The sequence below is a fragment of the Alexandromys fortis genome, unplaced genomic scaffold (assembly GCF_014885135.2).
Source record: "Alexandromys fortis isolate MF-2015 unplaced genomic scaffold, M_Fortis_MF-2015_v1.1 scaffold_168, whole genome shotgun sequence".
In the NCBI taxonomy this organism is placed as follows: domain Eukaryota; kingdom Metazoa; phylum Chordata; class Mammalia; order Rodentia; family Cricetidae; genus Alexandromys; species Alexandromys fortis.
In genome coordinates, this window is record NW_026068058.1 from 716,382 (window position 1) to 730,346 (window position 13,965).

Below are 13,965 nucleotides of genomic sequence, written 5' to 3' on the forward strand. Positions count from 1 at the left end.
AAAGAACATACATGGGAGCCCGTATGTATGACTGATCTAAAGGAAATTAAACAAGCAATTATAGCTTATGGAATAACTTGTCCTTCATTAGGGAACTGGTCAAAATGTGGGCTTCAAGCAACAAAGCAACGGCTCAAGACTGGATTCATTTAATTTCAGCGGTCCTAGAAAATGGACCACAGTTACTTTGAAAGTGTTACTAGAAAGAAAAAGCAAAAATTTTAGAACAACAGGGAAAAAAACAAAAGGACTTGAGATTCCCCAAGATCAAATTCTGGGCGAGGGACTTTACTCTGATCCTCAGGATCAGGCTCTTTATGATGACCACACCTTGTCCCTATGTAGCACAGCAGCTTTAAGTGCTCGGGAGGGACAGGATTCAGGGCCTCTAAAAATGGTCTGTCAGTTAAGCTAGGCTTTATCCAAAGTTGGATATGAGACTTTGGGTGACAGCCAGTTGTCTCTGTCATCTACGCACACTTTGGAAGCTGCTTGATTGCACGTCCTGCCTACTCAAGTAATATTATCTCCCTTCTCAGGCCTTTGATGGGGTTGAAGATTAGATAGTCGTAATTACTTTCACGTAATGATTTAGCCAAGCTTATTTCCAATACAAGACTTAGACTCTTTGGAGTAGAATGTTTATTAAAACGTTTGTCATGTGTTCCTTGCTTAATATTGTTTATGTTGTTTGTAATTTTATACTTGATATCTGTTCCTATTATATATAGTTTGGTATTGGGCTTGGATCGCTCTTGTTTAGACCAAAGGGGGAGGTAATGGAGAAGCCTTGTTAACCAATTATCTTTAATAGATGGGACCAAGTTAGGGTGTGGCTTTCTGGGACCCAGAGAAAAATGGACATATGGTCCAGGTGCTCTCTCTCTCTCAGTGGTTCCCTCGCTGTACAGCTGAGCTTGGACTTCTCGTTTCGCTTTCATGAGTTTTCCCCTTATAATAAATAAAAATATAATTATTAGCTAGCCTGGTTATTACCTGAATCAAATTCACTTCTACATGGGGTGATTCCTATTCCTGATTATTTCTTGTAACTGAATAAATAATAAAGTCAATTCTGTATCAACCTGGTATAAATCCAGCAGTTTCAATATGCAAAACAACTCTTTTTGCATATTGTGAATCAGTAACTAAGTCAAGAGTGTCCGTAAAATCCATTAATACCATAAGAATAGCATATAATTCTGACTTTTGGACAGAATCATAAGGGCTTTGAGCCACTTTACTTAAATTTTCCTATTTGTAACCTGCCTTACCTGATTTATTTGCATCAGTATAGAATGTAGGGGTTTCAGATATTGGTGTTCCTTCTATAAGGAGAGGAAGGATTTAGTTCTCTTTATAAATTGAATTCTCTTGCTTTTTGGATATTTGTTGTTAATCTCTCCCAAAAATTACTGCAAGCTCTTTGCCAAGATTCACTTTCTGCCCATAATTTGTCAATTTCCTCATTATTAATATGCATTACAATTTCTGCTGGGTGCATTCCTGCTAATTGACCAAGTCTCAATTTTCCTTTTAGAATCAATTCAGAGACTTTTTCCACATACGTTTTTAATGTTCTACCCTGTTTATGTGGTAAAAAGATCCATTCTAAGATAATATCTCACCTCTGCATTAATATTCCTGTAAGAGAATGCATAGAGAGTAAAATAACCAAAATGCTAAGCAAGCCATTGAATAGCATCCTCCACGTCCTCTGCATCAGCTCCTATCTCCAGGTCCCTGCCCTGCTTGAGTTCCTACTCTGACTTTCCTCAATGGTGGATTTACCTAGAGTGTAAGATTGAAACAAACCTTTTACTCTCCAAACTGCTTTTGGTCATGGTGTCTCATCACCCTAAGTCAAGTCAGCTCCACTTCTTAAAGATCCCACTCCCTCAGGGGCTGGAGAGATTCCTCAGAGGTATTAAACAAATTGTCACCATGCTCAGCCATTTTTTTTTTCATTTTTCTGAGTTGAAAAAAAGTTCAAATATTTTCATAAGAATAAACTTCCAAGCCGGGCGGTGGTGGCGCACGCCTTTAATCCCAGCACTCGGGAGGCAGAGGCAGGCGGATCTCTGGGATCTCTATGAGTTTGAAGCCAGCCTGGTCTACAAGANAAAAAAAAAAAAAAAAAAAAAGGAATAAACTCCCAGGGGACTGGAGAGATGGCTCAGAGGTTAAGAGCACTGATGCGACTCCAGAGGACCTGGGTTCAATTCCCAGCACCCACATGACAGTTTACAACTGTCTGTAACTCCAGTTCCAGGGTATCTGGCATCCTCACACAGACATACATGCAGGCAAAACCCCAATGTTCATTAAAAAAAATAATATAGTCCCAGAACTGAGTACGTTTTGTTACTGCCACTGTGGAACATTCCTTTCTGGTCTTGCATGTAATTGATAACCTCAGAGTGTATATTCGTGGAAAGTGAGGAAGCCTTGGACAAGTGACAGCTTGCAATTATGCCAGATTCCAGGTCCCCTGATAAGTTCCTCTATTTTAAGACAATCATACAACTCATGTTCCTATGGAATATATCCAAAACTCTATTATTAAAACATGGTACACTTTGTTACTAACTAAAAAGCAGATTGAAAATTCTATCTTGTAAATATTAAAAACTGAGAGCCGGGAGGTGGTGGTGCACACCTTTAATCCCAGCACTCGGAGGCAGAGGCAGGAGGATCTCTGTGAGTTTGAGGTCAGCCTGGTCTACAAGAGCTAATTCCAGGAAATGCTCTAAAGCAACACAGAGAAAAACAAAACAAAACAACCAAAAAAATTAAGAACTGAAAAAAAAATGCCACATCCATTACATTTGTCTGAAAAATTAAAAACATTGGCAAAAATAACGTTTACCAGACTATCAGTTCTTGACAAAATTTGGAGTTACCAAATTAAAGGTGTTGTGCCCAGATTACGACCCCCAGGGAGACCACCAGAAACCAGAGAAGCCCAGACTGCAATAAGCAAGGTTTATTTAGCATAATACAAACTAGTTCCGAACCCATCTCTAACACCCAGTCACAGCGAGGTAGAGAGGACTTACAAGTTCCTTTGTGGGGTTAGTTTTTAAAGGCAAAAGTCACAAGCAGCCCTTTTGGATGGTCGTGGGGAGGGGGTGTCTGGTACGGGTGCAAGGTCTTTGCTTCCCCTCCCATCCTGCTGTGTCAGCTTGTTCTTTTGTTTTCAGAGCAAGGTTACTCCCCTGCCTTTTATCACCAGGTGTCTGAGCGTTCTTGTGCTTTGGAATTTCCCGGATGAGAGCGGGAAAAGAAAGCACCATCTTTCTGGGAACATGAAGCTAGGCTGGGCTTCTAATTTTGAAAAATGGTGCTAGGAGATTTTTCTAGTCCCTTTGAGAATAAGGGGTGAGGGTCTCACAAAAGGGAAGGAAAAATGGAGAAGCCAGAACGAATGACCACAGAAGACACGTACAGAATCAGAAACTGCAAGTTTTATTATCATTCCTACAGATGCAATCAAAGAACAATACTAATCATATCCCAGGGTAGCGGGGCAGAATTAAAGGCAAACTAGATTTAGAGGATGAAGCCTCCAGGGTGGAAGGAAGTGATGGAAACACACTACCATCCATCCTGTGAGCTTACTTTTTCTTCTCAGCAAATAAGGCCAAATCTACATAAAAAAGAAAAACAGACGTAAAATTACAAAAGTGGGAGAAAATGGTTTAAATACCCATTGTTAAAAAATAACAACCAAGAAATAAAACGGCTTGTGGATTTATTTTCTAAAAATATCCCTTTCGGAGCTGGAGAGATGGTTCAGCGGTTAAGAGCCAAAGGACTTGGGTTCAATTCCAGCATTAACATGGCAGCTCACAACTGTCTGTAACTCCAGTTCCAGAGGACCTGACACCTTCACACCGATGCACATAAAATAAATCAATTTAAAAATTGTTTGAAAAAAAAAAAACCAAAAAACAGAAAAAACCCACTCCTCCCACGCCCACTCTTGAGTAGGGATGTTAATGTAAACCGTCACTCAGAGCCCAAAGGAGTTTTCGGTTTCCCGCCCCAAGTGCTAGGCTAAGACGGGTCCTCCCCACGGCCACACACCCCACGCTAGGACCTCGTCTTCTTCCTTTCCCTTCCCCACAGCCTGCCAGCAGGACCAGGAGCTCAGTGACTCGAGCTGCAGTTGCTCCGCCACAAAGGTCATTAGAAGACCCTCAGCCAAACGGGTGCAAAACCTGCAAAATCCGACTAAGACGCAAAGCAGGCCGGGAAATGAAGTAGCGGCCTTGCCTGCCCAGAGCTTGCCGGGATTTGAAGTCCAGCCCCTCACAGGCTGCGAGGAAGCGCAAGGGGCGTGGGTAGCGGCTCCTACGTGTAGTCGGGTACTGCTCTTCCCGGGCAGCATGGCGGATGCGGCCCCTCAACTCAAGAGAAAGCGCGAGCCTGAGGCAGAGGAGGCAGAAACCCCCAGCACAGACGGGAAGGAAGCAGGCGTGGGCAATGGTGCTTCTGCCCCTGTCCGCTTACCGTTCTCCGGCTTTAGAGTCCAAAAAGTGTTGAGGGAGTCTGCGCGGGACAAAATCATTTTCCTGCACGGGAAGGTACCACTAAGCACCCGGGAGGGGGGCGCGCGGGAAAGAGGGAACCAGTCTTCGCGACAGAAACGGTGTTTTTTTTTTTTTTTTTTCCACTCTGGGAACTACCAATCACGTTTCGGGGAAGGTGGAATTACACCACTGCGGTGCATGGAGTGACAGGATTTCCCGTGGAATTAAAGGAATGCACACATCTAGGTCTAAGCGCCTCAACTTCTTCCCTACAAACATCTGCCAGTTTTAAAACCACGTGCTAAATTCCCCAAGTCATCCATCATCATTCATTGCTCTGGGCCCTGTCCCTGGAAATGACGAGATAACTATGAAGAGATGTGGTCCCTGCTTCCCATGACGTCAGCCTAGGTCTTTAACCCTTTCCACACGCTGTGCGCTCCCTTGTATGACAGGGACCCCTGGTTGTGCATGGGATGAGGAGACTGGACTGCAAGGTGTCTGTGGAGACCCATAGGCTGCTGGCTCTAACACCTCGTGCTTAGCTGTCCAGCCGCAGAGCTGGAGACTGCCCCAAACCACTGAGGAGGCCTAGTCAAGGCAGATGTCAAGGTTTCCCTAGAATGGGTTGCCCAAACTTTTCCACTCATGACTTTATTCTGCTGAGAAAGTTTTACATGATCCTGGGAATACAAGCGGATATAATAGATATACAAATCACTTATTGGTAATGACTCCTAAGGAAAGTAATTTTTAAGGCATGTGCCACCACTGCCTGGCCTGGGCATTAATTTTTAAACAATTCTTTGGCTTATATATAATTTTTATTAAAGATGTAAACTAATTTGCATGCTAATGAATTGGATGCACTTGCTTATAAAGAATAAGATCTCGGCTGAATATTTACTTCTGCAGGATATAGAGCATCATCTTTTTAAAAATTTATTTGTATTTTATATACATTGGTGTTTTGCCAACGTGTGTGTGAGGGTGTCGGAATCACTGGAAGAGCAGTTATAGGCAGTTGTGGGTGCTGGAAATTGAATGTGGGCCCTCTGGAAAAGCAGCCAGTGCTCTTAACTGCTGAGCCATCTCTCCAGTCCCAATATAGAACGCCTTATTGTTATTATATTAGCGTCTGTGTGTTCACATAGAGGACAGAAGTCAACCTCAGGTATTGTTTCTTGTTTTTTGCTTCCTTGTCTTGCCTTTTAGTATATATATGGTTTCTCACTGAGGACGAACTCACTAATTAGGCTAGGCTGGGAGCCAGCAGGCCCCAGAGGTCCACTTATCTTTGCTTTCCCAGTTCTGTGGTTTAAAGCAACACCATCACACCAGCTTTTTTTACATGGGTCCTGGGGATGGAATGCGGGTCCTCATGCTGGCGTGGAAGGCATTTTATCAGCAAGACTATTTCCAAGCCCCCGTGCTGGGATTTTATAGGCTTTGGAAGCTTCTGTTTGTGTGCAGGCTTTTCTAGTGGCGTTGTCCATGGGCCCACTGATGCTATCTCTGCCTGCAGGTGAATGAGGACTCTGGGGATTAGCCTGGAGAAGATGCTGTGGTGATCCTGGAGAAGACACCATTTCAGGTAGAACAAGTGGCACAACTCCTAACGGGGAGCCCTGAGCTCAAGTTGCAGTTCTCCAACGACATCTACAGCACCTATAACCTGTTTCCGCCGAAGCAGCTGAGCGGTGAGCAAATGGTGGCTGTTGTGGTTGCGTGTGGGGGGATGGGGTGCTGGGAAACTGAGGGCTCTTTCTAATCTGAAAATTCTGATACAGTCGTTCTAAATGACAGAGGGAGGGCTTTTCCCTCCAGAGAACCGGCATTCTCTGAAGACCATGTTTGTTGTTGGACCTGGGTGTGTGTGTGCTGTTGGCATCTAGTATATAGAGGATAGGCCTGCTGTGAAACACCCCACAAGGCACAGGATGGCCCTCCATGACTGCTAAGGTTGATAAATACTTCCTGGTGCAGTATACTTGGGGGAGTAAGTGATTCATTGGATGGAATAATAAGTTCATTTCTTCTTCTTCTTCTTCTTCTTCTTCTTCTTCTTCTTCTTCTTCTTCTTCTTCTTCTTCTCCTCCTCCTCCTCCTCCTCCTCCTCATCCTTCTCCTCCTCCTCCTCCTCCTCTTCCTCCTCCTCCTCTTCCTTCTTCCTTCTCCTTCCTCCTCCTTCTTTTTTTTTTCTTTCCCTGAAGCAGGGTCATTGTGAAGTTCTGGTTGTCTTGGAACTCAATCTGTAGACCAGGCTGGCCTTGAACTCATAGAGATCTGCCTGCTTCTGCCTCTCAAGTGTTGGGGTTAAAGGCCTATGCCACCATGGCCCAGCAATAAATTCATATAATACTAACTCAGGATATAACATTTAAATACGTTTAATCCACAGAATAGCACTCTTGTTTAGGGGACTTTATAGGTGAGAAAAAGCGTAAGTCACCAGTTCAAAACCACACAGCTGTAAGGGCATGGAAACAAAGTATTTCAGTAGACTGAAATCTCACCATACTCTTACACCTGGTCTGTAGCAATGTGCTGGATGTTGCGCAGGTAGTCGCTCCCTGAAGAACCCCACTTCCTGGTAGGAGAGACAAACTTGTATCAAGCAGGATAAATTTGAGTAGGGCAGAAAGATATGGGTAACAGAAATTTGTGTGTGTGTGTGTGTATGGGCATGTATGTATACCATATCTATTCAGAGCCCACAGAGGCCAGAGTGTAGGGTCTTGTGAGACTGGAGTTAAGAGACTTAAGAGCCTCCATACGGGTGCTAGGAATTGAGCCTGAGTCTTCTGGAAGAGCAGCCATTGCTTAAACAGCCATCTCTCCAGCTCTGAAAGCATTTTTTTAATTCACCAAAAAGACAAGCATTTCATGCCCCAGTGAAGACATGATGTGTCAAGATGTTGTAGACAACGCACGAGGGGAAAGGGTTGCCTTTAATGGTTCCCAGCCAGGAAATTCGAGAGTTTGTTTTACGCACGTGGTGATTTGGTCACGTCCTCGTGTATTCTCATTTGCCCCTCGGCATTATAAGAACAGTTTGGCTTCCCAGATATCCTGTCCCAGTGTCTTTTTTTATAGTATTTCCCACAGCTCTATAAATGAGGGCTATTGTTCTTTGAAAATCCATGTGACCGCTTGACTTGAGACAAGCAAACCTTTCAGGACAGACAGCACAAGATCCTACACGTCAGTCAAAGACAACCGGATTCTTTCGTTTAAGCTGATGGAAATGGGCAGCTGTCTTTATTTTCTTAAGCGTTGACCTTTAGGTAAATGTATTCCTTGACACGGGTTCGCAGAAGCATGACAGAAGGCACCAGACTGTAAAACTGTGAGCCATTGGTTTAATACCATCCTGGCTCCCCCTTCTCCTGTCCTTCCGCTACCCTTCCCACTCCCAGCCAGAATTCAGTAGGTTCTGTTGCTGGGCATCCTGCGGCATCCACAAAGCCTTCTTTTGTTCTGCTGTTCTTTCTCTCCCTCGCACTCCTGTGACACCGCACCTAGGTGACAGTGATCACTGCCCTCTGTTTCTCTTCCAAGGTGAACATTGATAGTGGCAGTCGGTGAAGGCTCCTCTGCACCCAGCCCGACACGTCTCCATAACCCTTTCCTCATGATCACCCCTACTTGCCTGGGAGCCTGGGGGTGGGAGCTCTTCTTTCCCTGCCTGTTTTGCACACGGGTTGTGTTCTGTGGCTTGCTTTACCTACCTGACCCTGGCCTAGAGATTTGGAAGTCACAACAGCTGGCTTCAGGGCCGATCTGTATTTCTCCCTTGCTTGACTATATATCCTGCCGATGGGTGACTTCGTAGTGAGTTGGCTGACTCCCATTGTAAAGAACCAAAGGAAATGTCCTAAGGCACGGGTGATCTCAGACTCCTGCTTATTCCTTCTCTTCTTCCACTTCTCTAAAAATTAATGTATCCAGCTTACTGGGTGTTGGTTCAGGTAGTGAATCAAATGGAACCTGTAGGCCATAGTCTGTCAGTCCAGTGTCCAGGGTTCTGCCCACTTAGAATGTGATCTGTGGAACCGTACTGTAAGCATAGACTAGGACCTTTTCCTGCACAGAATCTAGACCCTACTGCGGACTACAGAACTGGAGCCTGTGTGCCCGCTAGATTTTCTACAAGTCGTATTCACGTTATGCTTAGAAAGATTCTGGTCTTTAAAAGACTGTTTTCTGGGGAGGCCTGCCTTTATTCCTCAGTCACTGGCCTCGTCAAGGACTCCCAGTGGTACTGAAATAAACATCTACTTATGGCTTGCATTTGAAATTCTCATAGGTACTGCTTAGGTGAATTTTAAGAATATAGTATGTGGTTTATTCAGAAGCAGTCAGTGCCTGTTTCATAGGGGCTATTATTTTATTTTGGTGTTCTGGGTCCAGTGCTAACGAAGTACCATTGCTTTGGAGTCCAGTAAGATGCCAACTCTGCCCTGAGGCGTGTTTAGGGCAGCAGCAAGAGGGTCACAAGTTACTGTGAATAGATAGACAGCTGCGGTGGTTCTTTCTGCCTGGATGGAGACTGTAGGTAAGAAACCAGCTTTGGGCATAGGCCTGTAGTCCTAGCTACTGGAAACCTGAAGCAGGGGCTCAAAAGTTGAAGGCCTGTGTGGACTTTATAGCAAGTCCAGGACAACTTAGTAAGACTCTATCTCAAAATAATAGTGTACGAATAAGAACACTGAGGTATAACTTAGCAGTAGAGTGCTTGCACAAGTGTGGGGCCCTAGATTTAATCCCCTTTACCACAAAAAGGAAGGAAAGAAATCAAGTCATGGGCGGTTGAGGAGAAACTCCTCCTATGGGAGTCTTTGGCAGTTTTTGTATCCCCAAGTGCTTGAGAGCCGTGAGCAGTGGCAGCAGGCATGCAGATACAGCAGCACACGCACCATCTAGATTAGAGTTTAGTGTGCCAGTCCTTGTTCAGGCCTCGGGTATCAGGACTCTTAGCTCAACAAGGGTCAGAGAGCTGTGTAAGTCAGGATTCCATAGCATTTGGTCCCAACCAGTCTGCCGTCTTTTGGCCTTGGGTGACTTGAGAATGTGGTTTAAATGAATTGACAGTTTTCTGGATCTCTTCCAGCAATCAGAGTCTGTAGGTTTTCTTCTCTGACCCCTTATAGTCTTTTATCCCTCTTTATCCTCTACCCCCCCCCTTTTGCTGTCTCTCTACTTAAAAAAGAAATAAAAAGATTGGTTTATTTTTATGTGTGTGGATGTTTGCTTGCATGTATGTCTGCACCACGTGTGGTCAGTACCCTTGGAGGCCAGAAGAGGGCATCAGATTCCTTGGACTGGAATTGCAGATGGTTACAGGGATCAGGTGGGAGCTGGGGACAAACCCCAACCCTCCGGAGGAGCCCTGAGTCATCTCTCCAGTCGCCTTCTCTCTACTTCTTGTTTCTCACCCTTCTTTTCTTACTCTGTCCACTCTTGAACTATCCAGCTGCTGCTTCAGCTGTCGGGCCGCCAGCTGCCATGCTGTTTCTGCAGCTCGGCCTGTGGGCTGGTCTGCCGTTGCCCTTCCCTCTGTGGTCGCTGCCACTCTGCTGGGTCCGTTGCTTCTCTCCTTGTGTTGCCAGCTCAGCTGCATTAACAAAAGTAGGCAAGAAAAGACCACTTATGGGAAGACATTTATTGGGTCTAATTGGGCAGAAGAGTGTCTCTTAGCCTGTCTGCTTATATGGCCAAAGAGGGGATGGTGCCTCAATTATGCAAATGAAGGCTTATGTTTCTCATGAATCATGGCATTGTCCCTTTTGTACCAGTCACAGCAGTCCTTCTGCTAGCCCCTCAGGATAAATGCTCCTTTTCCAGCCTGAATAGACCTGGTTATAGGATATCCCAGTCCAGTGAGGGCTGTGATGGCGACAAAGCCTGGTGCAAACTATTTGAGATGGCTGTGGCTGGGACTGTACCTCCAAGAACTGGCAGTTGTCTCTCAGTTTACTTAAGGGAACTGAATTGCTGCTCACAATTCACAAAAAGAAAATCACAGCACACCTCACAGGCAAATGAAGGTTTGTGTTTGTGCCAATTACAAGTATTCCTTTTGCGAGGTCACTAGACTAATGCTCCGTCTCTGGCCTATGGGTAAATGATTGCAGAGTCCTCTAGAGTTCAGCAAAATTTGTGATAGCAAAAAGCCTATTATAAATGACTTGAAACAGCCAAAGCTAGCCGAGTGAGGCTGCTCATCAGGACCCCTTAGCTGTGACTGTTGAATAGTTTCTTCACGTCATCTGTGGAGCTTTTAAAATGGTCAGTGCTGGCTGGGTCAGTGCTGGCTTAAGGCAGCTAGGGCAGCAAGAGTCCCGCAACTTACAGTTATGGAATCAGGTTGCCCCATTACCCAGTGACTTGACTTATTTACAGAAAAATGGACATCAGAAGTAATGTTTGCTATACAGACTTGCAAAAGTTATTATTAGCACTGACATCAGTTTTCACAGATTTCAACAGTACAGCAGATCTATCCATAGATTCCTTTTTTTATCGCACAGTCATGCCATAGCCACAAGGTGGCAGCGTTACCAAAGTATTCCAACCTCTCTCTGGCTCCTGCCGTCCTCGTCAGGGCCTGTATGACCCCCTGCCTCTGTTCTGTTCCAGATTGACAGCTCTCTGTTACTACTCCATGACCCTTAAAGTGAAGTTCCTGCAACCTTAGTCCTCTGTGCCCAGTACACAGTTGTATCTTTGAAGTCTTTTGCTGATCTTCGGCTGCTTCTCAAGCCTTCCTTCCCATCTTTACCAGGAGAACCACACCCCTTATTTTCTGAGCTGATTGCTGTTCTGGACTCAGCATAAATTATGTTTGACTGATTTCTTTTGTTATTTCTTCGGTGACTGGTATTGCCTTCCTCTTTTTCAAATCTGAGCGTGTGTAGTCTTCTCTCTCATTTATTCCCTCTAGATTCTCAGCCTCTGAAAGCCACTCCTGGTTTGCTTACACCGGTGACACCATGGAGGGAGCATGGGCTTGGGAACTAGGCTTCCTTAGGTTCTATCCTAGCGCGGACACATTCCTAACAGTACAGGGTGAGGAATAAGTGTTGGCTCAGGCCCATTGGGTTTGGAGTCCTGGCTCTGACACTGGCCAATGAAAAGGCCTGGGGCAGTCTTTGTTCACTTAACAGTTGTGAGGTTCTGCTCTGCTTGCTCTAGAGGGTGAGTACAAACATGTGCCAGTTCTCTTTGGAGTTTGGAGGGGAAGACAGACAGCACGCAAGTGAACAGTGTCTCAGTGACTCTGGGCCGAGAGCTGCCTAGACCAGGGGTCCTAGGGGACTCTGCAAGTGGAGGTCATGTGCAAGCAGAGGCCTGATGGCTGAGAAAGAACCAGGTCAGGAAGGACAAGGGGAGAGTGTTCCAGGTTCCGAGCATCATGCGGTCTGGAGAGGAAAGAGGAACAGAAAGGAGGCTGTTATGTTGAAAATGCAGGTGAGAGCACTGGCTGAGACATGGGGCACAGGGGAAGTTGGTGAAGGGGCGTTAGCTATTTTCTCAGTTAAACTGGGCTAGTAACCGAATGCATCTCCATGGGACACTTGTGAAATAGATAAGGAAGTATTTTGCAAAGTATTTAGTCTCTGTCCTCAGTGAGAGGTACACTTTATATTATGATTCCGTACATCTAAGTACATGCAAATGCATATAAGCAGACCAGAAGTTTCACAAAACAAAAGGCCACAGATGGACCGTTTATTCTAGTGACCTAGCAAGACTTTATAGTATAATCACAAGTGGTAGTTTTTACTTATTTGTTTCCTCTTTGAAATGCTGGGTTAACCTCCTAAAGTGATGTCATGGGTTCCAGTCCACTGAGATAAGTAAGGGGTACAAAGCTCTTAACACTACAGCAGCCATATGGTACAGATCTAAGATTGCCACTTTCGTGTTACCTCTTATTGTTTTTCAGCTTTCTCTTATCTGACCCTTGAGAGATAACACAGGAAGTGTGGCTGGCCCTAGCCACGGTAGGTGGTGAAGATGAAGAGCCTGTGGGCCAGCCTGTTGGCATCTGACATTGCTGGTCTTCCTGTGACATCCTAGTAGGGCAAAGCCTGTGTTGTTGGCTCCTCCTACTGTGTTGGCTCCTGCAGCCTGTTAATGGAGTCTTTCTCTAAGAGCCCTGTTCCCTCTCACCCAGGGAAGAAGGGGGAGATAGTAGGCGAGAGGTGTGGCTCAGAAGTACAGACTGCCTTTAAAAAGGCCAATTGTTTACCTGTTGTAAAGCAGGGTGTGGAATCTCAGGTTTACAGGAGGAGACAGAAGTCTGTGTGTGCAAGGACAGGGAGCAGAGAGATGGGATCCTGGGAATCATTCTCTTGGTTGCCTAGAACATTGGGTACTTTAGCCACAGGCCAGGTTTTTCTACTTTGGTCTCTTTGCAGAGGCAGATCTCAGACTCTGGAGGGAGGATTTGTTTGGGAGGAACATTTTGTTGTATTTTATTTTATTTACTTTTTTTGATTTTTTTTGACACAGGGTTTCCCTGTGTAACAACCCTACCTGTCTTAGAACTAACTCTCTAGACCAGGTTGGCCCCAAACTCACAGGGATCCTCCTGCTTTCTGTCTCCCAAGAGTGCTAGGATTAAAGGCATTTGCTACTATGCTCGGCTGGGAGAAGGACATATTAAAAAATTAGCTATTCTCAGAAGAGTTTTCCTGGCTGAGCTGTAAACAAACAAACAAACCCCTAGAATTAGTCAGGTTGCAGCAGTCAGTAGCCAAGGTCAGTACTTGGTGAATAGCCAAGGTATAGTCCCAACATGGACTGTCTCTCTCTGGCAGTGCAAATGACCTGTAGCTGCGTGTATCCATGGAGGCTAAGTCACCAGGTAGAGCAAGAAAGCAAGAAGTGCACATGATGTGATTCTGGTGATATAAACAAGCAGATCTAAACAATATGCTACTTAGGCATGAATACATTTGAACCCTGAAATCAGAATGGTGGGGCAAGGGCCAAGAAGTTTAGGTGACATTCTATTCTGAATCATGGGCATTCTTTTTATTTTAGTTTCTATGTGGCACTCCAACCCCCAACACCCACCCACCTGGTGTGGGAGGTCCTTCTGTCTATGTGTTGCTCTTATTGGTTAATGAATAAAGAAACTGTCTTGGCCTGTGATATGGCAAAAGAACAGAGCTAGGTGGGGAAAACTAAAGTGAATGCTGGGAGAAAGGAGGTAAGCCACAGCCACGTGGCAATACACAGATTACTAGAAGTGGGTTAAATTCAGATGTAAGAGTTAGCCAATAAGGCCGGGCGGTGGTGGCGCACGCCTTTAATCCCAGCACTCGCAGAGGCAGGCGGATCTCTGTGAGTTCGAGACCAGCCTGGTCTACAGAGCTAGTTCCAGGACAGGCTCCAAAGCCACAGAGAAACCCTGTCT

At 45.2% G+C, this 13,965-nt stretch overlaps 1 protein-coding gene across 1 annotated transcript in view; it reads left to right on the plus strand.

The window, feature by feature from the left end:
- Positions 1-4,328: 4,328 nt before the first annotated feature.
- Dcps (decapping enzyme, scavenger) overlaps positions 4,329-13,965 on the plus strand; it is a 43,429-nt gene continuing 33,792 nt past the window's right edge. Inside the window, 2 exon segments of the mRNA XM_050120009.1 lie at positions 4,329-4,589; positions 6,061-6,235. Coding sequence (XP_049975966.1) covers positions 4,392-4,589; positions 6,061-6,235 — 373 coding nt within the window. The 5' untranslated portion in view covers positions 4,329-4,391.